Source organism: Brienomyrus brachyistius, chromosome 8, assembly GCF_023856365.1.
Source record: "Brienomyrus brachyistius isolate T26 chromosome 8, BBRACH_0.4, whole genome shotgun sequence".
NCBI classification, from domain to species: domain Eukaryota; kingdom Metazoa; phylum Chordata; class Actinopteri; order Osteoglossiformes; family Mormyridae; genus Brienomyrus; species Brienomyrus brachyistius.
Window position 1 is genome coordinate 4,762,436 of NC_064540.1, and position 26,176 is coordinate 4,788,611.

Sequence of the window (26,176 nt, forward strand, 5' to 3'; positions counted from 1 at the left end):
ATATGTTATATACTACACACATACATATAGATCACAGATGTATGTATACATACATACATACATTTAATTTGTGTGAAAGTTTTGTTGCTTTTCCCTACCTTTGATGCAAATTTCCGAGGCCTGTTACAGCAAAATAAACTAAATAAAACTGATGGCGACATTTTGCCTGATACAATGTAATTCAAATTATGTTCTTGTAATGATGTTGGTGAATAGGTGCCCATCTGGTTTGATCTTACAGATGCAGGATGCCCTGTAACGGTTTGGAACAAGGATTCGTGTAAATGTGTAATATGCAAACTGACCATGTAAAGCCAAGTTAAATCTGCTACGTAAGTGCACCGGCTGTTGAGAAATTTATGTTAAGTGCCGTCACCGCTGAGTAATTGTTTATTAAAAACTAAATATAACAATAAGAATAACACAACAGAATACGATAAGATAAACCCACTTGAAGTTGAATACAATATTTTGATTCTACCTTTAAGTTTGTAGTCATTTTTCTGGAAAAATTAACTAGGTGTAATATCTAATTACCACTGGATCTCTGCCGCTGAAACGTTTTCGACGTGTGCAAGTTACCACCAACATAACAGTATAAATCATATACAGACACAGTAACATTTATGCTTTTGGGTAATGAAAAGTTTGTTACATCCGCAGGAAAGTTTGTTACTCCCATACAGAATGCAGCTTTGACGGCTAAGTATTTGCATTAAACAAATAACTGTCATTTTGAATGAGCAGGACGGGGTGTTGCATCGTGACACCTGGTAGCCATTTCCATACTGCTTCAGGGGTGTGTTGACATACGGACATCCTTCAAACGCAAACTTGGACAATGAAAAACGCCAGCATCCCGAAATTCCAATTCCACCTCGCTGGTATTCAAGATCAAACAAAACGCCATTACTGCCACCTAATGAAAGAATTTTGCATTGCACACACTGAAGTAATACTCATGGAAACCATCCATAACACCAGTTTTATTTGATGCTTATTTCCTACGTTTTGGTACTATAAAACAGTACAAAGTATATATATATTTATATATATAAAGTAGAAATAAACTCTAATATCCTAACACTATACAACAATAAAACAAATGTTTGGGGGGGGGGGGCAGTCAAGGGTGGATTAACTCATTGCTGTTTGAAACTCAACAGAACATGGAGCATATTTGTAGTTTGAGATCTTAAAAAAAAAAAATAACCTGACCATTCTGCTGTACAGCACGACAACCACGTGTGAAATCATTCACAAACCAGGAACATTTATAATGTGCTGTAGAATCGTCTGTAATCATATTTGAGAGAAGTCAGTTCCCACATGGCGCACTCCTACGTGGAAAATATTTATGTCTGTTGATGCGCAGTTAATATCAGATTCTGGTTTAAAAAAAAAAAAAAAAAAAAAAAAACTCAAGAAACTGAGAAGGAAAACTTGTATTTCAGCCATTTCCACAGTAGTGGTGCTCCTGTCAGTTTGTAAAAATTCAGCAAAAAAACTGAGGCTTAATGATGTGTAAAAAAAACATTACAAAAATAATTTACCTCAAGCAACACAGCTGTAGTATCTTAAGGCAACAGATACAAAAAAAAAAATAATAAACCGTACAGCACTGATAATGGCAAACAGAAGCAAAATTTCACATTTTCAAAATTAAATACTAAGAAGATTGCGATGCTGCGTATCATCTAAAAGTGCTCTGACACACACGATCGGCTTTAGCGATTTGTCAGCCCGCCGGCAGAGGAATAACGATCCCGCTGAAAAGACACGCTATAAAAAGGAGGGATTTGAAAATAAATTAAAACAATATGCACAGAACCACTCAAATGGCTAACGAGCAGCTGTGCTAATATTGCGATTTAATGCTGTCGGCACAACAGGTACAGCAGTATAAATATGGAAGATTAGGCAGACACAGAGCAGATGAAATGTTGTATATATAAAAAGTGTGCCACATACAAACTGTGATAGCTAAAAACAGGTTTAAAAAAAAAAAAAAAAAACTAAAAGTGTAACCTCTTTGGTCACATAGCGGCATGTCCTTGCACATTCCGACTGACTGTAGCCGCAAATTAGACAGGACTAAAATTAAAGTGTGTTGTTACTCCCCTATCAGTCTCTGTGGGGGGGTGGGGGGCATCAGTAGCTACCGCCGATGTTCTTTCGTCCCTAAAATGTGACGGGCAGCTGGCGAGGGAGAACCCGTGATGTCGGGGTGGGGGGGGCGGGTTTATAAAGTGGCGACGTGTGTCCAGCCCACAAGCTCTAGAAAGGCCCCTCTGGCGTCAGCATGTCGCTCTGATGTAAGCTGTGGTGGAGCTGAGCTTTGCAGATGGTCGGCACGCCGCAGTGAACAGAGCTACCAGCAGGGGGCTCCTCGTCACCTGAAAGAACACACAATAGACACGAGTTCATGGTCACGCAAAAAACCACTCGCAAAAAACCACTAGCAAATCCACTCAAGGGGGCGGCATGGTGGTGCAGTGGTTAGCACTGTTGCCTCACACCTCTGGGACCCGGGTTCGAATCTCCGCCTGGGTCACATGTGTGTGGAGTTTGCATGTTCTCCCCATGTCGTCGTGGGGTTTCCTCCGGGTACTCCGGTTTCCCCCCACAGTCCAAAGACATGCTGAGGCTTATTGGAGTTGCTAAATTGCCCGTAGGTGTGAATGTGTGAGTGACTGGTGTGTGAGTGTGCCCTGCGATGGGCTGGCCCCCCATCCTGGGTTGTTCCCTGCCTCGTGCCCATTGCTTCCGGGATAGGCTCCGGACCCCCTGCGACCCAGTAGGAAACGCAGTTTGGAAAATGGATGGATGGATGGGAATCCACTCAACAGCCATTTTAACATTCTATCTACACCCTTTTTGATCACTATGCTCCCCCCCCCCCCTCCCCAGTGTTTATGTTACGAGGAATATTAGGCCTTATAGGCTTGATATGCTAAAAAAAAAAAGTGTTCAGCTGTCTGATTGGTTGAGATGTTTGAATTGGTAGTGAATTTCTGATCAGGGTCTTACCCAATCCAGAAGAGGAGGACATGCTTTCGGCCAAGGAGGAGGAGTCTGCCTGGTCCGGACACAGACCTTCCATCAGGGGAATGGACAGCTCAGAGGAAGGCACTGATGAGTCATAGATGCCCGAGTCCCTTGGCATTTCAGGGGGGCTGGCATTGCCATCTGCCTGCAGAACTGGCCTCAAGGGGGCGCTGCTGTCCTGGGAGGCAGAACCATCATGTTCCCCCTGCAACAGTCTGGACAAGGCGGCGGAGGCTTGCGGGGCCGCAAGCAAAGTATTCTTCAGGGGGCGGTCTCCCTCGGGGATCCCCTTGAGGGTGACCTCGTTGAGCGCCAGTCCAGAATCGAGCTTCTCAACAGGCGGGTGCGCACACGGCTGGGGCCCGGGGCCCGGTGCCAGCTGCCTCTCGAACCAGTCGGGCTCCTGGGCGATGTGCTGGTGCATGTTGCAGATGGCGACGTAGAGCGACCGCCCTGACCGGCTGCGGAAGTAGTTGCGCTCGCTGATGGCCGCCGGCTGGGCCTCGCGATCGGGGGCGCCGGCCGGGTGGCAGTGCAGGCGGGCGGACAGGCGTGGGAGCTGCTCCATCAGCTTGAACCTAGGTGCCAGGTCCAGCGCGGCAGGGATGTCGCTCTCGCGGGAGTAGTCGAAGTAGACCGCCATGAAGCGGGAGAGGTCTGGCGAGCGCTGGCGAGCGCGCCGTAGCTTCTCGGCAATCATGGCCACGGCCACGACAAACATCTCCCCTCCCGCAGCGCCCCCGTTCCCGGCACTGCCTTTGCCCCTGCGATTCTTCTTCTCCACAAAGTACTTCATCCCCTTGGAGCAGACGGCGATGATGAACTGGGATTCCTGGAGCCGCTGACTCAGCCAGGCCATCTGGCTCTCCCTGCAGATCTCCAGGTGCTCCCACAGGTCCAGCGTCACCTGCGAGTGGCACAGAGACCCGGCTGTTTATCATCGGCCACCAGCCAGTCTGACCATCACGCCATCATTACCTTTGCACTCGCTGACAATATTTTACCCAAATCAGCCATGTGTTTTGAGAAAAATCAGGCTCAACAGCTACCTAAAATGGCACAACAGTAACACCTCCCCCCAGAAGCAATTCGTAAGAAACAACTTGAGATCCTAAACTAATCGGTGTCATTCACCACAATGCTACATCCTACCCTGAAAGACCAAACTGACCAGCGATTTATTATATAATGCACAGCTAAATTAACTAAACGAAGCACCAATATTTACAGCCATTTAAAAGATGCAGATGGGTTTGACAGGAGGTTAGTGATGTAAATGTTAACCAGCATCTATGATAATATGCACCGTTATACCTGGGTTTAAAAAGTAGAGTAGAGCAATTTTGTTCCGGCAAGTAATGGAGTGGACAAATAATGACTCGAAGCATGTAGTTACTTCAACGGTCCATTAGGGGGCAGCAAATACCTAAAGTAGTTTTACAGCCACTGGATTCTCGCTCACTTTAGGGTCGCAGTCTTTGTCGCCATGCCAGCTCCGCAAAACATTTGACTGCGTACCTCGCAACCGCAGAAGTCCTGCAAGAAGGCAGCGAAGCTCTGGATGACAGCCAGGTGTTTGGGTCCATCTTTGTTGGAATAGCAGAGGAAGACCTTGGGGCGTGGGCGCGGTCGCTCTGCGTGGAGGGCTGTGGTGTGGCTGGATGACTCGGAGCTCTCCTCGTCCAAGTGGGAATATATGTTCTCTGAGCCAAGATGACAGAACAGAGGTGTCAGGCAAGGACCGATGCGGCAAACGTCTGGGGGAAATTCGGAAATCACAGCCCTGCAGAGTGAGACGGCTTGTATCCCTTTACCAGCATTGTTCAGCAACAGCGGGAGTGAATTTAAAGGCTAGTTACTGAGCGGCGGGAGCAGGTCTGTCGCGACGATTACGATACCGACTTATCACGAGGTGCTTGGACAAACGGGCAAATTGTCCTCACGCAAGAATGAATGCCGCCGGTATTTTTGCCGGTCGTGCTGCTCCTGCTCTCTGTCACAGACGTCTGCGCAGGACGGAATTTTGAACCCCCCCTTGGCTGCATCTGCGAGGTTCTGTCACGCACCCACCTGCACATCATGTTTTGTTCAGTACCCATTTGCCATCTTTTAAGTCGTGTTCTGCTCGCTGCCAGAGAAGCTTGTCATGTAATAAATAATACTACTAATAATAATAAATTTCATTTGTAAAGTGCATTTGTCATACCCAATGCCGTGTTCACTCACCAACATGAAAGAGTTTGATAAAATAATAAAAAACATATTTGACCAATAATTCATTATTTAAATTCTTTTTGCAGGATGCCGGGAGTCATTTCTATTCTCCCACATTCAAAAGTGAACATGCATCTCACGCTTTACTGCCGCGGGTCCCGCGGGAATGCAGACCTCTGCCCTGTATAACAGACAAATGTGTTACTTGAGGCTAATAGGTGTGTGTTTTAATAGGCGTTTTTTTCTGACTGCTGCGTAATTCCAGCTAGAAAGGATGGAAGAATAAGACCGAATGGATTAGGTAAGCTGAGTGAAAGGGGAGCCAAATGAGAGAGAGGGAGAGCAGGCCATTGACGTGACTGAGCCAGTATGCCGACTGAAAAGATGAAAAGTGGCAATACAACTAACCTAAAAACCCATCCTTAACCCTAACCATCCCATCCAGTTTTCCAAGCTGGGAACAAAAAATGCAGTTGGACACTTGTCTATGACAGACGCCTTTGCCTGACAGTGTAAATATAAACATGACAGTGCAAAATGGCGCACGCTCACAGACACCATAATTTGTTTTATTGCCAAAGAAATACAGCCATTAACCACGGTCGAAAAACAAGCATCTAAAAAATTGTGGCACGATTTTAACAAACAGTACGAATTGCCAAAGAAAATGCGCATCTCCCAAACTGTCAATCCAGAACGGTAAAACAAAATGAAGGAGGATATTCCGAAGGAGATAAAAGACATCTCCTTTCACTCTACTGCTACACACAGGTGGGCAAGCTCAAATATGACCTCATTCGTGAGCTAGACCATACATTACATCACTGCTGACTGCACTCCTCAGCCAGAGTGTTTAGAGAGCAGATACATACCCCAAAACATTGTGCAGTTTTTATTTATGTAGGTTATTTTTTTGACATTGCAATTACAATGTCTGAACGTTCTTCAGAATTAAAAGTTTTTAAAGGGTTTACTTGTTTTATTATGCTATAATATTATCACTATATCTGTGGCTTGGTGGGGGTCTTACCTTGTTGCTTCTTGCGACACATCACAGTGAAGAGGGTGGCGAAGGCCGACATGATGACCAAGGGTACAGTGATGGCCATGGCGCGGATGGGTCCAGCCCAGGGGGAATGCACTGGGCAGCCAAACAGCGAGAGACACAGACAAAATCAGTCCAATGCTAAAAATGAAGACAATCAGTATCATCGCCTAAAATGCTAACTAGTGTTTGCAAACTTAGTAAGCGTTCTAAAGTTCGATGGTGCTTTCTGAAGGTTTCAGAGCTTTCCTCCTTTCCGAGACGACGACAGATCAGAGGTGCTCCGTATTACCTTGGCTCACGTGGTACTGTGTCTGGCGTCTAGTGGCGTTGCTGTCATCGCGGAGCTGAAGAACGGGAGAAGAAAAACAGCAGGATATCGATCGGTCTTGATGTCATTTCGCCTCAGAACCCAGAGGCGGCTACAGTACAGCCCATAGGAATCAGACATCGTAACTGATTTTTCAAGAAAGTGTCGTTGATTGTTCTTCCCGGGGTATTTCCCAGACATGACATGCAGACATGCCAGTTGGTCATCAACCACAGTGCTTAAGAGCTGGCCAATTAATATCTGCTCGATTCTGAGGTCATCTGCGGTTTAAACGAACTAGCCTGCAAACACAGGATGAGACCCAGAGAAAGTCCACATCGCAACTGAGTGAAAACGACCAGTCAGTACACAAATTCCACAGTGTCTGGAACTTGACTAACAAAAACAAAGTAGTCACCTCAATCGTGTAGGTTCCTGGGGTGAGATCTTCCAGCACGCAAGTAGTTTTGTCCGAGCTGGACTCCTGGAGAGAGAAAGACGATTCAAATGGGGCTTCAAGCATCACGTGGGAAAAACGTCCCAGCGTCAACAACGAAAAAGCAAACAAATCTGCATGAAAAGTTTTCAGCGATTTTCTAAAAGAGTAACGCAAGCGTGAGATAAACATAAACACTGAAACCACTTTGAGGATAGCCGCAATTGTAACACGCAGCAGAGATTTTGAACAAAATATCACTTAAAAACCAGAGGGGGGGGGGGGGGGGGGGGGGTTTATCCTGCCTGCACTCAATCAGCAAGCTGAAATGTCTGGTACACAGTTGTAGGGACTGGGATACTGGGATGAAGCCTTGACTCAAATCATGCAATTTCCCCTGCAAGTGACCGGTCTCCTGCACACCTTATCTTCTGGAATGGCTTTTTTTATAATTATACAAGTCAACCATCTTCTGACCACTTATCCTGGTCAGGGTCTTTGGGGGCCTGGAGCCAATCCCAGGCAGCACAAGGACACAAATGTGCGATTAACCCTAGATAGCAAGCCGGTCCATCGCAGGGCACATACTGATACACACTGCCATACTCTACGGGCAATTTAGAAACACCACTTAGCCTAATTGCATGTGTTTGGACTGCGGCAGGAAGCTAGAGTACCCAGAGGAAATCAGCGCCACACACACACACGCACACACACGCACACACACACAGCTAGAATTTGAACCCTGGAGGATGTGGCAAAAGCGATACCCACTAAGCTATCATGCCACCGATTCTGATATACAATCAATAATAATCTCAATAAGTACAACTTTATTTTATCACTTATATATATGACTACGGCCAACAGATGCAAGTAGGATGAATTTATGCTTTTTTTATCAAAGTTTATGAAAGAATATGTCCTTCTAAACCCTGCACATAGAATCTCTTCTGTGAGATTAACAGACTTTTAAGAGTCCAGCCGGGACATTTGGAACCAAGTCATTTCTGGGAAAGTACTCAGGCACACACTCGTTACTATTTAACGATTATGAACAGGAAGTTGGACCGAGCGTCTCCCATACAGCGCGAGAAGGCGGCGGAGATCCTAGAGAGGAGGGCTCCGCCGTACGGCTAATCGCACACCGCTTCGCAGCGCTCACTCGGACCGGAAAGGATGAGGTTTCTCGGTCAACTTGGAAGCCGCATTTCAAACTACTCATGAGAAGATGTTAACCTTCTGTTGGTCCAGCGGAACTGAGAAAACATACCAAGACAGATATCAGCGCTAGTCAGGGCATGCCTATAAGTACCAGGTGACACGGCTGACTTAGCCTGGCAACCCAAAAGCGCAAGGTCCAAGGCAAACACCCAGAAAAGAGGTGCATAGCCCTGATCCATCCAATACAACATGTAAATGGGTGAAACCAACAGCTGGGTTAGGATTCAGCCGGCTTCTCAGCGGTAATAGCCCGATAATCATTTTTATGCTTGTATACAGCAAATCAGTGATTCTTCTTTTGTTCTGTGACGTGTCCGCAGTCATATTTCTAGAATAAACCCAACAATCTCCATGAGAAGTCAGAAGGAACCCTTGTTTTCCTTTGGCCATGTAGACCAGGGACTCGCATTTAAGTCGCCAATTCCAAAGCAGCAGAAGAAGCAGGAGGAAAAAGAATAAATTAAGAAGAATATTACCGTTCTGCAGCGTTTTAGCCGAAAGGAGCCTTCCTGCCTCATCTTGTAGTTCAGGTAGTAGGTGTTGAAGCCAAATGTGGAAGGGGCGTGGTCAAACACCACATGCAGGCTGGAGCCGAACTGGGAGACACTGAAATTCCGCGGCTTCCAGACTGTTTGCAGGAGAGAAGGTGATTGGAAAAGGGAGCCAGAATCTATTTGAATACTCATGAATATTCAAATAATAGGAAGCAGAACCCCCCCCCCCCCCCACAAGAAATGGCTGGTAGCAAGAATGTTAATCCACTTTCCTAAAACAGTACATGCTGTGTGTGTATGTGTGTGTGTCGGGGTGGGGGTGGGGGGGGTACAGGTATCGATGGCACAACTCACACGGCTTGCAGACCAGATTGTCTGATCCCAAAAGCACTTCGCAGCCTGTGAAAACAAAGAGACTCAGTCAAAATCCTTCATCCCCCTCAACTGATGAGAAGCACCCAGGAGGGTCACCATCTCATGCGGCTCTTGCGTTACTGAAAAGGACTGAATAAGAGTCTAAACCAATGCAGGTGTTCGAGGAACTTGCAGCTCCACGCTTCAGAGATCTGAGGAACATGCACGACTGCATCCTTTCCTAAGAGGTGCTTGCTAACAGCCTAGATACAGTCTAGTGCAGGTGTTTAGCTCAGAGGGCTACGATCTATACCTGTGATCAGGTCGTGGGTTTGAATCCCGTAGCCAGCAAAGTAAAACTTCTCTGCAGAACCGCTGAGTAAGACCCTTAAACCAAAAAGCTTCAGGCGATTTCAGATGCTGTCTAACCCCAAGTTATCCTCACTTGAACATTTGGACAAAAGCTACTGCTAAATAAACATAAATGCATGATGGGAACATGCCCATCCTCAGTGTGAAGCAGGGAAAGCAAGAAAAAAAAAAATTCACGTACTGTTTGTGCGCAGGAAAGACGGTGGGAAATAGCTGTCATTCATGAAGGTGGGGAACGGCACGATGCGGACCATGTAGTCCGTCTCAAAGGCAAGGCCCGAAAAGGGCTGGGTGCTCATCCTCTGCGGAAGCCAGAAAGAGAGGGAATGAGACCCAGAGGAAGGGGCATCCACGTTCCACAGGTTCTGACCGAAAACCCGCACAGTCCGAGTTTGGCCCAGGGCTAACTTCCCCTTTAATAAATCGCGGAAAAAAAATTACCAGCAACTGAATACGCAAAAACACATGCACACTATTGACTACCATCACGCTTCTAGATTAAAAACAGGCCCCTGCGAAAATCGAAGCGACCGATAACCGCAAATACACAGCTGCTCTTTTATTATTTAACCAGCTAATAGGAAGAGGCTAACGATTAATTTAATTAAACAAAAAGGACAAAGAACAGTATCTGAGACCTTAGCGACAAAGAGCTGAAAACTGAACTCACAAAATTTCTGAAAGAGAAATTGAGCTGGCGTGGATCCTTCAAGGCCATGTGCTGGCACTGTTTCCCCTCCGGGTTCTTGTCTTCTAGGTAGACCCGGAAGCCTTTAACATGTTCAATCCCTGTAAAAAGAACCACACGGTGTTTTGTTCAGTCGTTCAGAATGTCAGTTACTAAAAACAGAGGGTGAGTATTACACAGGATCCAGCACAAACTGCATCTCTGTGCCAAGAGCTGTATAACCGAGACCGAAAGCTAGTGACTGGCTGCGTATGGAAAATAACCCAAATTATACCACAATATTCTTCAAAAAGGGGAAGGACAAACTTAATGGGCATCTATGTTTTGGTCTAAAAAAATTTCACGGCATCCCACGGAACACGAAGTGTCCTTCAACCTTGCACTATGCCCCCCCCAAAAAAAAAAGCAAAAAAAGAAACGGCTGCTGAAGTTGAGGCCGATTTTAAAACCAGGATGGCGGGGATGAGAAGTGGTGCACCAACATGCATTCCTCTGACCCCCCCTCCGAATCCGTCTAAATTATTTTCCTGCCTTATCTGTGGAGACACAGGAAGACGAATTCCATCCGGCTCCTGTTACCACAGCGTGCGGGTGGGGGGCACAAAGAGCCTCTTCTTAGCACTGGGTGTAACTCCACACCTCTAGTCACTCCGGAGATACTATCAAGCCATCGCTCCGCAGAGATGAAGGGTGGAAAAAACGGGCTGAAAAAGTGGCCCGACTGGTTTGGCTCCTCCGGTAGCTTTTTGTCCCACCGGCAGTCGTGCCACCATGTCATATACACAGGAGGAGCCCCCCCCCCCCCTTCTTTTCTGTTCTTCAGGAAACCCTCTTTTTTATATATAGACACACACCTGAGCAGTGTTGAGTCCTGCCCCAGTCAAAAGGATTAACCCACAGCGCACGCTCACAATGGGGCCCATTGTCCTTTGGTCGAAGGGGGGGGGGGGCTTCACATTACTGGGTTCAATCGAGGTCTGGCTACCAGGGGTGGGGGGCAGTGAGAGAGAGAGTGAGCGAGCCCTTCCCTCGCACCCACCATGCACTCTGACAAGGGCTCTAGGTGGCGCTGTGGGGCTGAGGTGCCTGTATCTGCCTGGGGCCACCTGACAGGTCACAGGGCGTCAGGACCTTTGATCATGATGGGCTCGACGGGTGGTTTTTGTCCACTTCGCTTCACCACCCCCCCAGACCAATGGGCACTCGTGCATTTAAATAAAAAAAAAAAAAAAAAACAAAAGCAAAATTCTAAACTCTGAAGACCACCGCATTGTCAAAGAATCCCTGAGAGGGCCAGCAGGGGGCAGAGTAGCTCAAGAACAAGAACCAGGAACCCAGAAGAGCCCCCCCTGTGGGACCTCTGACAACAGCATATATCCTGTATGAGCACAACATCTAGCTGTATAAAAAGTCCTTAAGGACAAACAGAGGTTCCCGAAAATTAACCCTTCTGTTGTACCCTTGAACACAGTGTTTAACATGAATCGCTATAAACACAGTAAATAACTACCAAAACAGATGTTTCCTAGGTGACGGAATATGAATAAAGCGAGCGTACCGAGGGGACTGGGGGTCCAGTGAACCAGCACGGCTGCCTGGCTGTCGCAGGAGAGGTGGCTGAAGGTGACGTTGTTTACCTCGTGGATTGCGTGCTTCCCCACCAGGCCCCAGTTCACCGTGCAGTCTGGCAGGCACAAGGAGGGAGGGTCACCACAAGATTCCGGAACATTCTAGGCAACGAGCTAGAGGCCCTTCCGCTATAAAGCGCTGGCCTCCTCCACGGGGAGGATGAGGGGTAGTCAGTCGTTACGTTTAAGACCCCAGGCTCTGGAGCACCGCTTTGTGATGCTAAATCAAGGCCTATAGAGCAGGTCGGGTAGCCCTGACAGGCACAGACAATGGGGAACTGGCTGCTGGGAGAAACCGTGATTAGCATCCGCAAAAAAATCTGACTTCTGGTAAAATCTGCAGGGGTGGCATGGGGGGGGACACATTGGAATTTAGCATGACACTGAGTGGTATTTATTATTATAACCCTCATGAGTGACACTGCTCATTCATAAAATAACTGATACAAAAAGGAGGAAAATGGAGCTGGCCTATAAGCTAGGGAAGGCTTACTGTCAGTACGAAACGTGACCGCAGGCTTTCGGCTGCTGTCCTCGGAATTTGATGGGAGACCCTAGAAAGAGAGGGAGGGTGGAGAGGGAGAGAGAGAGAGAGGAAGAGAGAAAAACTTTGGTTATTTTGCGAGCTGGTTACTCCAGAACAGCTGCTGGAAAAACAAACTTCAGTGTCAGGATATGAAGAAGGAATAACAGAAAAACACGGGGGCAGGTCAGAGGTGATGGGGCGGCCCACTCCCCCGTCCCCAAAACGGGGTTGGGGGACAACGAGCCAAGCTGTCAAAAAGCTTGAAAAGACCAGTGGCTGGTGTAAAAGGTGCATTTTCATAAATATAATTGTCTGAACCATGTTTGCACCAAGAGCTGCCTCACAATTCAGACGGCAAAGGTTGCCTGCCAAATAAAACCCAAACAACCAAACTTCACAATACATTCCGACAGTAGAGACCAACCACCATGACACTCACGACTTGCCTGATTACAACGGAAAGCCATCGAATTCCCTGGCATCTTTCCCCATCCCTTCAAACAGAACAAGAGGACATCTACCTTCCCGCTTCTCATGAACATACACAGATAACACTGCTTTACCTGCCCACCCCAAAACAAAAACACACTTCGTACCAGATCGAAATCAACCAAGGCCAGACTGCTATATCAGGAGGAAGCACCCAATCCAGGGTGCTCTTCACACATTTTACTTTGTGGGATGGCATTCCTCACAGAGTATGCAGTTAAACTGAAAGTTTAAGGTTTGTTGGGGGGGGGGGGGGGGGGAGCGAATGCCTTTAGGCTAAGCAGAACCATTATGAAACTCTATTGAATGGGTAATGTTTACCAGCTCAAGGAAAACGGGGCAGCTACTTAATTTACCCACAAAATGAGGTGCTAGCCTGAGTTCCTGGAGCCTTTAAAAGCAAGATCGCAGTAGGCCTCCACCAGGCCGGACCATCTGAAGTGAGCTCCCCTCTACACCTGCAACCAATCAGCAGGACCGTGCTGCCGACCATGACCTCACACCTGTGTGGTGTGAGTCAGACACCCAGCCCAACACCTCAACAGACCCGCATCGTTGTCTGCCCATGAAGCATCCTAAATTGTCCTTTCACATCACAGCTCCTCTACATTTCTATGTAGAGTCAATCCACTGGAGAGACGAGAGGACTTTGGGGGAAGTCCGTGTCCTCTCTGAATTGTCGGTGGGGTGTATTACCCACAAGCCACTTCAGATCCTAGAGCCCCCAATAAAAAAAGTAGAAACTTGAAAGTCCGGAAAGTGGGTGGAGCAGAGCCCATAAACCCATAAATGAGCTGGATCTCATGTCGGTTGCCTCGGAGGTAAAAACAGAAGGTCAGCTTCAGGTCACTCACAGGGATGATAAATAATCACACCACACGTACATAAAAGACTTCATGGATTCCAGTCCTCCCCTACCCCCCCAACACTGGAAGACCAAGGGTGGGAAAGTACACGCTTGGCCATCAGACTTCATGGGCTTATGATGGACAGTCAACCTGTTTCCTTGTCTGCCCATCCATCAGTACAGAAGAATACCTTCCACACCAATAACATTCGTTCCACTCAAAATACAGTCAATGTTATGTGTGATACTGCCCGTTATCAAACCATATGTTCACGTCTCTTTATTTAGGAAGAGTGACATCCCACCCAAGGTGCAACCCAGCCTTGTGTCTTATACTACTTGAGATAGGTTCCAAATCCTCTCCCCCCCCCCCCAGTCCCATGACCCTGACTAAGATAAGCGGAAGATGGATTGTTTTGGAAGCTGTTGCTATGGTCTACAACAACGAGATATCAAGTGAATGGGGGTCAAACACAGATGGTGGCATTTAAAAAAAATAAAAATAAAAAAAAATCAGTTGCTTGCTTCCTTCGTTCTCCAAACACAGAGAACACCGGCCTCCATAGTGCTCCAGAGCCAAACCAAAGAGCAAAGGATATCTAAACGGAAACAAGGGCCTGTATAATAAACACGGACATGTCTCGACAAAGTTCGGCGGCAGGCGAGGACTGATCTGAGCGTTCCTCCTCCAGCAGGAACCGGACTAACCTTCAACCAGGTGTTCTATAGCTTCCCTGAATAATAACAATAATTATATAATCACAAAGATAGCTTGCAGACTCTCAAACCCCAGGGCACCACCCAACCTTTCAAATTCTTGGTTGAGCAACACACAAAATCGCTTTTCCTCGCCTATGCTAATTCTTTAGATGCAAGTAAACAATACCACTGTATACTAATCAACCCCATAAAAAAACAAAACACTTTGTTGCATGTTTTTTGCGAAGATCTATTTGTTGCTTTCAAAAGAAGGTATCTGGATTTAGATCTCTCACCCCCCCCCCCACTCCCACACCCCCTTCTTTCTGGCATCCAAACTCACACGTGAAATTCATTTAATGAGGCCACTGCCAGCAATGTTACAAGTGGAGATGGTTGTCTTTAATACCCTATTAGCTGTAACCCATATGGAGACAACTACAAACAAACTGGTCGGGGGGGGGGGGGACTATTTGTTTGATCTCCCAACTCCCCCAGTTCACCCCTTGAACTTCAAAAAAAGAGGGGAGGGGGGAAAAAGGCCTTCTGGAAAGTTCTCCAACAAAAGTAAATGCAATGTGCCTACACTGACATGTATTTTCTAACCTTGCTTAGTGATTTGGTTGAGGGGGTGCAGAGTTACAGCTGGGTCCAGCATGGGACAGAAAGAACAGACCAGGCAAGGGGAAAGGCTGGGGGGGGGGGCATCAGACTTGAAGACTAATCTAGCTGCCTGAGGGGTAAGCTAGTTTAATTAGCCAGTAACATTTGTGGGGCTTATGTTCAATCTGCCCCCCCCATTCCCAGTAAGGCCTCCTTTGAGGTTCTCCAAGTACCTGTGACAATACTAATATTTTCAAGCATAGAGCTGATATGTACCTCATCATCCACTGATGAGGTACAAGAAACGTAAAGAAGGGCATCGTCAAACACCTACCAAGACTTATGGAAGGACGTCTTCAGCCCAGGGAACCTTAAGTACACGCCGACGGAATTCTCTCCAAGGCTTTGCGGCTTGCAGGACATACCATTCCAGATATCCACTGCTAGCTGTGTCGTTTAGTCAACTTAGATCAATTTATTTGTGCAGCACATTAAAAAAAAAAAAAACAATGGGAATTGTCCCAAAGTGCTTTCCAGTTGAGCGAATACGTGTACAGTGAAATACATAAATAAAAATACCATGAAAACTAAATGACAGAATGAGTTCAATCTTTTTGAGAGGTAACCCGGGAAACCCGGTAGTCTCAAGACTCAAAAAAGCTGAACCACAGCAACAGGTAGTTTTAAGAACAACTGAATTTTGATTTTTATTTGAGGCACATAAGGCTAAATGATGATAATATGTTGAAATAGTCAGCATTTTCACACAACAATTGAAGTAAAAAGTATTTAAAAAGTATTCCAAGACCCTAGAGTTTATTGCTTAATTACAATTGTTTCTGTAAAAAATAATTATAAAAATTATATATAAATAAAATAACTACCGTTTAATATGGATGCCAAGACTGATTTTTTTAAGTGGACTATTACAAATATACAAATAATTCAGGGAATGAGCAAAGGTACTTCCACAATGGGTGGATTATTTGGGTTTTCAAATGGCAAGAAGAAAAGGGTGAGACTGCATTGCATGCTATAGTTGACACCTCGGTTGGGAAACTCTGGTCCACACACGCCGAGGTGAGCGCGCTCACATTTCAGACAGGCAGGCCTAGCTATGTTAGCAATCATGGATGGAGATCATAGAGCAGTGAGAGGTAAAAAGCACCACCAGGTTGATTTTCAGTATTCCATCCCATAGTGGAAATACGTTTGATTTGTTTTTGGTCTATTTAAGTGACTATTACAAATATACCACTTTTCATTGTTAAAGTACACCAAAAACACACCTTTGTATTCGGAGACAAGGCAAATACCTGGTTATTTTCCTCAGACATCTGCAGATAATGGAGGAGCACAATATTAGTACTGTGAGGATTTATACACATGGGCTCTACGCAAACTTTCATTAGGGAGGGTTAGTGAATGTCAAGAAATGTCAGTGTGAAGTGGAACACCGGCACCAGACCTGCCAGCTCTCCTCTCCAACTCCATCATACCCCTATACCAGCCCTTCAAAACATTCACCAAATCCCCACCTTCTTAAAGTTTCTAAACATGTCACTCGCGTTCAAGTCCACGGGGACTAACACCAGCATCAGCCCCATATGCGCAGCGGACAGGAAACGGAAGATGTAACGTCCAGCGCCACACTGACGCTAACACATCTGTCACTGGCTGGGAGACCTCAAACTGGCGCGGCGGCTCACATCTGTCGTCCCTGGCAACACACATCATCCAAAACGAACTCGGGTAGAACTTCCAAACACGGCGCTTTCAGAGTGCGAGTTGACTCGCAGAATTAAATGTATTAACGTATTTTTAACCAAAGCAAACCACCCAACTGTCATTGCGTTTGCCAAAACGATGACAACCCCCAACACCCCCCCCCTTCCCCAGACAGCTAAAATCAGCCTACAAATGCTTTGCCTTTTCCTAAAAACTGCAAAGGGACAGAGAAGCTGTAGAGATCTGAAAACCAAAGCGAGCGCCTGTGTTTGCAGGCCCAAGTGGCCCGTGCAAGAGGAAATGAGCACCTTTCCGAAAGCGGCCGAGCCTGTTGGACCTTGACTGAGGTCCAGAATCATCCCACATGCGTTTCTCATTACCCAACACATGTCTCTAATTTCACATCCCCCAGAAGGAGCCTTTTCTTCCCCCTCGGACAATCAGCTTTGTATCTTTTATCAAGGTTCAGCGATGCTAATTAATCATCACGTCCTGCTACTCATTTATTTATTTATAATATTTATTCTTGGGGGTCGGAGAGAGAGGGGCATGAACCCCGAAGCCTTTCAGAAAGCTCGCTTGTGGGACTCGCGGAGGAAGCATTATGGCATTACTAGATTTTTTGGTGCAAAAGAATGAATGCTAAGTCGAACATGGCCACTTAACCGGAGAACCAACAGATTTTCTTTATCCCCCCCACACTGAAAAGTAGTCAAAATTGGAGAAAATGTGTTTTATTCAGCATTGCGACACTAATTTCTACGTTACTCTTGCTTGTTTAACTGCTGGACACCAGGGAACCCATGATGGTCACATGAGTGCCAGACTAACCAACATAAATGCAATGCCCAACATTCTGATATCTAGGCATGATTTCAAACAACATCTGAAAGGAACTTTGATAACTAAACAGACAGCTAGACGGCTCCTTGTATGTAAACCGTGGTCGTAGCTCCCCAGACATATAATCAAAGACCTAACAGCTTATGATTAGACAGGCATCAACAGACCTACATAAAAATTCTCATCTAATTCTAAAAAGCCCACAAAAAGTCCCCCAAAGGCTGCAAAAATTTATCTAAATGTCTTGTCATTTAAAAGCATCACAAAAGCAGTTTCCCATAACAACAAATAAGCAAAAATTCGAAATATTTAAGCCCGTTGAACGAAATCCAACCTACCAACCCAAACCTTCCTACAACGAAAGCAAGAACAGAGAAGTAGTTAGTGGCTGACAGCACAGAATGATTGAAAACGTGTTTAGCTGTTGGCTGATGCGTTTCCTTTTGGGTGGGTCTGATGAATATCAAAGGCAACAAGTATCACTACGAAAGCCTAGGCCAACACATCTTGACGATAAATGCAAGTGTTGCTGGGTTTAATTCCAGTATGCATGCTTCCAGTGCCTCACAATTGGGAACAATTCAGGGTATGCTGGAAAGAAGATGGGAAAAAAACAGGCACATCTTAAGTCACAAGGGGAACGCCTGATCAGTTCAGGCAGCTGTTCATCCGAGCAGGGCAAATGGGATTGCAGTTTTGTTTTGCGTTTTTTTCCCCCTGATATATGGCGGTTGTCATTATACTCATCGACTGTTCTCCTGAAACGCTACCATATGCAGCAAAAAAAAAAAATACCCAAAGTGATTCGGAGGATGCTCAACAGGACACAAATCACAAATCGCGTTTCGAAGAGTCACCGCCAAGTGTAGGAGAACACATGGACTTATCAGGCAGGGGTTCCTCTCCCCTGGAAATCCCTGTGAGTAATGAGTTTCCCAGCACCAGACCGGGTGTCATCTCACCCACCCCTCCTAAAAAACACACACACACACACAAATTGGATACAGCTCTGAAAATCCATGTTAAATGGATTTGAGCCTTTGTGCACTTGACCTGCATGCTGTCATGAGACGGTTAGCAGCCATGCAGTGCCCTGCAAAATTAAATCAGCAGCAGAGGCAGGTCGGAGGTGTAGTAAAAGAAGAAGTTATTCATTTGAATTTAGTTTTGTTTATGCAGTGTCCTTCCCAGGAGCCCTGAAGCACTTAAAGATTTTGTAAGGAGCTTTTGTAAAGCAATATATTAAAAACAGCAAAAGCCTATTTGTCTCGTGAAAATGCTTTTAATACCAACACTCCTAACCTAATGAGCCTCATAGCCTAGCCAACACGCTTAGAAGGTTTACATTAGCCTACAGTTGGGCAAATTTTATAATAGTGTTGAATGTCTCATGTAATTCACTGAATTATCATACCCATTGTAAAGACCAAACACTGCAAAATGGAGAATCGTAACCCAAGGAGCATCTGCCTATCGATTCAGAAGAGTTTCAGCAGGTTGCTGAATAAGCAGCATTGACAAATTAATAACTGAAACAAACATTTTTTTAAGACTATGCTCCATGATGTAAAGAAGCTGGAGGAATCGACAGTGGGCCCTGTTCTGTCCTACTGGAAAAGGATTTATGTGCTGGTATGTATCTGGAAGCTGCATTAGTGGAGACTGGCATGCAGAAACTTCATCAACATTTCATGGGAAGACAGCAGACTTCCGCGCACATTCAAAGAATCCGGGATCCCTGCACGGTGAAGACGCATTTGCAGTTTACCAGCGGCCTCATTCAGGAATTTGGTCTGAGGAAGTCATCGTTATGAGCATGCAAATATTATTCCGAATGTACCTTGCTGCCCTGTGGATGCACAATCAGTGCGAGAGAGATTCCCAGCCAAGTTTGATCTGTCGTGATTCAGAATTAGTCAATATTTGGCAATGGCTCACGCTTGCTACAGTATACAACTGCAGGGCGCCTGCCGTGTGACAAATGGGGAACTACAGAGCCGTTAGTGACATTACTGCATTGTCATCGTCACAGCTTCTGCTCACGCTAGGAATTCATCAGGCTCGAGAAACGTTTGTTTACAATTACGATTCATTTAGCAGACAACTAAAAGCAGGGTCAGGCCATCCCTGGGGCAAATCGGGGTGGGGGGGTCTTCCCCAACAGTGGGGTCACTCGTATGACCCTGGCATTTAAACCGGAGATCTTCTAATCACAGGCATTGCACCCTAACCCACTGAGCCTCCCGCAGCCGCCAGAGGCTTCCATCCAAAGCGATGTCATCAAGGAGCCAATCAACAGGAAGTGCATTAAGGGAAGAGAGAGTGGTACCAAGCCCAGCAAGGGTGGTGCTGGGACAGACGTGAGATTTCTTGAGGGCAGAGGGGGAAGCTGCTGACCGGATGTGGCTTGGCAGCTTGTCCCACGATACGCATCGCTTCTCGATTAAACGCAAACATGCAAACATCACTGTAACCCAGGCGATCACCACTGGGGGCAGGGGAAATTTTATATATAGATATATAGATATATATATAGATATATATATAGATATATATATAGATATATATATAGATATATATAATACACACACATACACATACACACACACACACACCACATTTTAAATAATTTTAAAAACCTAAGCAGAACTGCACGCCTGCAGTGAAGCTGAGGTGATCACGGTCTTGCAGAGGTACCATATCCCACTGGCCCTGGGGTGCTCCATCCAAGCGTTGCGGAGGACTTTTAGACATCCTGTCTGGTCACTGCCCAGCCAAGTTTAGCGGAGGAGTGATCCTCCAGATGACATTAGGGAACAATGCGTTTCTTCATGAGCAGGGAAAAGGTCCCTGGAATCCGAAGTATTGTATTTCATGCTGCAAGAATGTGCTACTGGCCTGGGCTTAAAGCTGCATGCAAACGAGATTCCCACCCCACATTAAACAACCCTAACCTATACCATCTCATTTTTACACTGCAGCATATTGTTTTTGGACTGCATTTTCAAAGGCAACCCTATTCTGGCCTATCGTTCAATGTTTGCAATAAAATTCTTTGGTGGGGGTAAAATTTTTGCCAAACGACAAATTCTCTCATGGTTGACGGTAAACTGTAATGCCGCCCAATCCTATTTCCAGAAACTTAGAGACTTCCCATTGACTCCCAGTTTAACACCAATTTCAGTGTCTAAGAAACTATACCAATGTGCTTAAAGGGGACCTTGTTTAGTGGGACGTAGGCCTAACTGCTAGTTATTAAAATGTCCTGGAAGGGTATTTTCACAACATTGGCCCCCATAAAAATGACAAAACTCGTAAATACACACAGTACAGATGTGGGGGGGGAAGAAGTTGACTGATTCCTGGCCCCTTTTCCTGGATGCAGGACATTCTAATGACCTGCAAGCTTTCATAGCAGAGCAACGACAAAACGAACACAAAGACCCCCGATCTGACAAAAGCCCCCCTCCGACTACACAAAGGCTGCCCAGCATACTTCACGCTGCCACTCCAGCTGGGGGCTGGCAGTCACGGAAATCTCCCATGGCGGAGGTGGACGTGGGGAGGAATAATGCAACAACCACAGCCCCCGGTCACACCAGGGACATGCGCAGCTCAGTGGGTTAGGACTCTGCGCCTGGGATCAGAAGGTCGCCAGTTCAAATCCCGTGGTTAGCAGACGGATTTTATCATTGGGTCCTTGAGTAAGGCCCCTAATCCCAAGGGAACGGCTAGCTCTGCATTCACAATTGTATGTTACATTTATTTATTTACATGCCACTCATCCACGGTTACCGTACTTTCTCATATGTGCTGCAATGAGAAACCTCTTTAGACTCTTCTCTTCCAAGACGACCTCTATTAGTCTAATACCTTCTCTTAATGCTGCGCTGTCTGCTGATTTAATTGTAATCTCAGGTATTTGCTTTGTTGGAAGATGCTGTGTAGTTCTCGGTCTAACGATAACTTTCACTTGTAACTGGGCCATTCATTAGAAGCTCAGCCCAGCTGCACTCATGCCCAGTCGACTCCTTCACAGAATGTACGTTTGTCTTGTATTATTTGCCTCGATTGAATGTTGCTTTAGACAAGGGCGGCTGCTAAATGAAACTAGTAGGGAGCAGCTTACATGACAAGGTCAGGAACCTGACATGAGGACAGGATATAAAGAAGAGGCAATAGGGATGTTCCAAACATACCCGTGGATTTTGAATGGCTTATTATGATTGGTTCCTGATAAAGCAGGGGATGGGGGGTGGGGGGGGAGGTCACTCTGTATCCGTGTTCTGTAAATGAAACCTGATTTTTCGCCAGGGGCCTCTCTGGGATGGGACTCCTTGATTAGACAAAGAGGAAGGATCGCCTAAGTGATTGTAATGACTTCAATCTGTTGGATATGGGAATTCCCCTCAGGGACTAAATGTGCCGGTCAGCATCTGGCCCCCATGTTATCAGCGCAACGTCCCGGCAACGCAAAACGGAAACGGTCCCCTTTCAAAAGAGGTTGCCATGGTACAAAAGGTAAGAGCGAATCAGCCGCTCGCCGGTTTTAAAGAGAGCCCCGTCAAAACTCTTTTAAAAGGATCTCAGCTATAATCAAGGCAAGTTGTTTTTGTGTACAGACCAACATTTCTGAAGATTTACATTCCACAATACTTTCCAAAATTTAGCAGAACTCGCTGACCTCTTAATACCCCTTCAAGTGGCTCACGGAGATGATCGATAGGCACCCAGTTAAATCACAGAATCGCACATTTTTAAGTCTACCTTTAACGCACCTTCGCTGGACAGCAACAGACTGCTTTTATTTCCCAGTATCAGTCAAGGGGAGGGGTGGGTGGGTTGCGCCTTAAAGACCAGGGGCGCCGTATTCAGCAGGGACACACGGCACTCCGGCCCAATTCAGCGCCAGCCAACCAGGGATTTTCCCACAGAAGTGCACAAAACGTCCTCCAAGGGTCCGAGCTGGTTGGGTGGTTTTCAATGCTCCCTCAGGACGCCACAGAAATTACTTGGCAGCCATCCGCCCACCTCCGCAACCCCCAAATCTGAGTCCCCCCCCCCCTCCTTCCTTGTTCCCGTATGGCGAATGCTATGAAATGGAACCCCACCAGAACAACCCCCCACCCCCGCCCCAAAAAAACATCATTCATCAGCAGCCAGATGTTATAAAGATGGGGGGGAAGAGTGCACGAGAGAGAAAATGTAGAGGCTCCTTTGAATGAATGATTCGGATCACAGCAACTGACAAAGGTGCCCCCCCCTGCATACTCATGTCTGGACTTGTAGGTTTTTTTTGTTAAAAAAAAGAAAAAGAAAAAAGAAGAACACCCCCGCCCCCCCCAATAAAAGGCCTGGCTCAGCATGTGTTTGTATACATCTAAAACGTCTATAAAACATTTCATACATTTCATCCCTGAGATCACGGATTATCTCACACACTATACTGCAAATACATTCAAGTCACAAAGAATTTTTCAAAACCTGCTTTTGACCGAGACTGTTTTCAGGGAGTGTACCGTTTCTCTGAATGAAAATCAAATAAAAAAAAAAGACATATTGCTTGCGTACACAATCCATATTTACAATAAACAAAAGCAGGCTTGCCAAGACAGAATGTCTAGCCTGAAAAAACAGCACTTAACTTCACCGTAACTGGCTTTGTAGTTGAACTGACATAGAATAAAAAACAGGATTTCATTGCCATTTTAAATGTCACAAATGTATCAGGTGATGGATTTCCTATCTCGGGTTAAACTAAAACTTTAATTGCTTCCACTAATTTTCCCCACAACTTAAAACTGCTAATGAGGACTTCTTGGTAATTTGGTACTAGCTGAGAGGAAGGCTAATCAAAAAGGGTTAGTAATTCTTGATTAGTGGTCTGGCCTGTGTTTTGATTACATTTAGACCCCCAGGCACTCAGCCTGGTGGCCAGGGAGATTTTTACTCTATAACAACAAATGCCGCCCTTATTCTGCAGCTACTAATGATGCAAACAAATTCTACTGTTGAGCAAACAATCTGACATATAGAAAATGGCATCTTTTCCTTAAAAGACAAAAAGCAAAACAGTCTCATATGAATCGAAGAGAATAAAGCTGCTCAAAATGGACACCCCGAAGGGAAGGTATGAGCAGACGGCTCAGTTAGCGTTTCTCGTAGGAATTACACCTGATTCTGCAGGCCTGTGGTTTCCAGCTCACTGTGTTGAAGTTAGATCTTTAGACGAAGAAGGATCTGATTTGAAGTGAACAATTTTAACAGTGTGACATTCAAAAGCTATTTATGAATACGAGAAGTACGCTGTATACCGAGAATTTCAAAAATATACAGAAACGTGTAGGACCCCTTTAACACAAGCAGCTGGAGAATAAAATCACTACGTAAAAGCATATATTAGGTATGTTTTTCCGCTATTCGCCGGTCCCAACTGTCCACCTTATGGCCAAGAGGTATCACTGGAGTAGCCGTGAAAGGACACAGCACTGCAGGAGGTCGCCACTTTTACGCGGCTGTAAAGTTTCGACAAAAGCAAACATGGGTGAATTTCCGCGGCCTTCAAATTGGTCTTGGAGGCAAATATAAAACAGACCACAATGTACCAGACCTCTCATGGACAGCCAAGATGGAAAAGCAATATCCGAAAGAGAAGAAACCTACAACTGCCTTTTACCACAGTGTGGCTGTGGTGAGTCATTGTCAAAATCACTAAATGCAAGTGTACACAAGTCCGCAATTCATTCACAAGGACCGGGCGACGGCCCCAAGTCTTACTTACAGAAAGGCCTATTAGCAAAGACCTAGGAGCTGAGCATCACACTTTATAAACCTCACATAAGACTCATCATTTATGTACGTTTGTCTGTTATTATTATTAGGTGAGATCCAAAGTCCTTCCAGTCCACTTTTTCGGCTACACCACACCATACCAGAATGCAAATTACAAAAAACAAACAAACAGAACTGGTTTTGGAGAATTAAGTAGATGGACAAACTACTAATAAAGTACATAATCCAGGAGCAAAAAAAACCATAAGATCTTCACTAGGCTAAATAAGTGTGAAGACAAACAAACAAGACCAATGAAAACAGATGGGGCTGAGAATAAAGAATCTCAGGTGGGGGGTTGAAGGGGGGGCTGTGGTTAGACACGGTACGACAGGGCTGTATTATTTGATGCATTTGGTGGCGTTTAAAGAATGGACGTGGCACCTGTAATGTTGAAGCGTTTCTTTTAGCGACCGACTGACTGAAAGCCCAGCGCCCGGCCGCGTTTGAAGTGGCCGTGGGGGGGGAGTGGGGGGGGGGGGAAGTGGCCTGTGGTTTCGGAGAGGAAATACCGAAGCATTTTAATAGAGCAAACAGTCCCCTCGCTTCCTATGGGAAATCACTTCAAAGGCGGCCCTCTCCCCGGACAGACAATGTATTACGGGGCAATCACTCACTAAATAGCCCGTCATTCACATTCACAAACTAACGGGGCACAAAAAAAAAAAACCTCCCCGAATGTGGCAATCCCCCCCACTAAATACATTAAGACAAACATTTTGAAAGGCACGTTTGTTCTAGATAAAGGGGGACGTTTTCTTCAAGATGAAGAGGAAAACGTCTGACACGGATAAGTAATATCTGAATAAATGTAGTCTCTAAAAGCGAAGATAAAGTGCTGCTAATTTATATTCCAGTAAACAAATCACAACTGGCCATTTGACATCAAATATTATTTTTATTATGTGACTTGCAACTAAAACTGGGAAATTCTGGACCCGTCGTTAACTTAAACGAGGTTTCCCGGAGTGACCCTCAATGGACATAAAATGACAAAAGACCTGCGGATTCCCAGCGGAACCCAACAAGCCGGGTCAGGTCAAGCAAATCGTCCACACAATAGATCCCGCTGAATGACTTTTTCCATACATTAATCGGAGCCTAATCCCCAACAAAACAAGGGTCTCCTACCCAAAGCATGCTCTGCTGCATGTGTGACGCATGTAATGAAATTCCCATAGAGATGCACCTCAAATGTACATTTCCTTCCCAAACACAATACAGCCAGGAGTAAAAGAATCAGATGCTCGAGTTGCTGCTGTTTAGCAGCAGTGTCCCGTGGGCAGTAATTAACAACAGGTATATATTAACCACTCGATCAGCAAGTTAAAAGACATCAGCTAAAGTAAACGCTTTAAACCAAAATACTTTAAATACTCTGTAACAATTATTAGGTTCCCACCTGCCCCGACTGACTTTGCCACGGTTTCAACAAGTCCTAAACCTAATGAAACACTTTGGGGGGAAAAAAGCATTACACCATTCCAAACAAACTGCAGCAATACGAGACGACCAACGCGAACACGCACTTAGTTATTCTCCGAAGTTACGCATGAAAAGGGCAACGATCATTGCTTTACCTTTAGGTTGCATTTGTCTGTGTTCCATTTTTTTGAGGTACTAGCCAGCGTTGCTATATATAGGCTCAAAAGTTGAATTACAAACAAAGTTGTGAGTAAAGAGACTAGCTTCCCCGGCGGAGCCATCCCTCCTCCGTCCATGAAGACGGGCTAATCCAGTGTGAGAGCCTGCTCGCTTTGACTAATACTGTTATCCCATGTGTGTGTTATGGCCGCG

The 26,176-nt window shown here is 45.7% G+C and overlaps 1 protein-coding gene and 1 long non-coding RNA gene across 2 annotated transcripts in view; one reads left to right on the forward strand and one right to left on the reverse strand.

Moving 5' to 3' along the window:
• LOC125747984 (uncharacterized) overlaps positions 1 to 2,831 on the forward strand; it is a 300,948-nt gene extending 298,117 nt beyond the window's left edge. The window contains exon 3 of the long non-coding RNA XR_007399421.1: positions 2,676 to 2,831. This is a non-coding gene — a long non-coding RNA (uncharacterized LOC125747984). The remainder of the gene's footprint in view (positions 1 to 2,675) is intronic.
• Positions 1,407 to 26,141, reverse strand: il17rd (interleukin 17 receptor D). The gene is made up of 13 exons (XM_049023667.1): positions 25,960 to 26,141; positions 12,307 to 12,367; positions 11,744 to 11,869; positions 10,168 to 10,286; positions 9,679 to 9,799; positions 9,126 to 9,170; positions 8,754 to 8,905; positions 7,036 to 7,101; positions 6,600 to 6,654; positions 6,293 to 6,403; positions 4,567 to 4,751; positions 3,031 to 3,955; positions 1,407 to 2,396 (listed from the first exon to the last, which is right to left on the reverse strand). Exons 1-13 carry the CDS (start codon positions 26,098 to 26,100, stop codon positions 2,278 to 2,280), a joined length of 2,226 nt encoding a protein of 741 aa, XP_048879624.1. The 5' UTR covers positions 26,101 to 26,141; the 3' UTR covers positions 1,407 to 2,277.
• Between the last annotated feature and the right edge of the window lie 35 nt (positions 26,142 to 26,176).

What these genes read in the sequence shown, in the direction of transcription:
- il17rd (XM_049023667.1), bottom strand. Translation starts at nt 26,100, where the DNA reads ATGGACGGAGGAGGGATGGCTCCGCCGGGGAAGCTAGTCTCTTTACTC. An exon ending in GTCTTTCCTGCGCACAAACA is followed by an intron (nt 9,171 to 9,678) that starts GTACGTGAATTT and finishes TTGTTTTCACAG; the next exon opens with GCTGCGAAGTGCTTTTGGGA. An exon ending in GGCTAAAACGCTGCAGAACG is followed by an intron (nt 7,102 to 8,753) that starts GTAATATTCTTC and finishes TTCTCTCTCCAG; the next exon opens with GAGTCCAGCTCGGACAAAAC.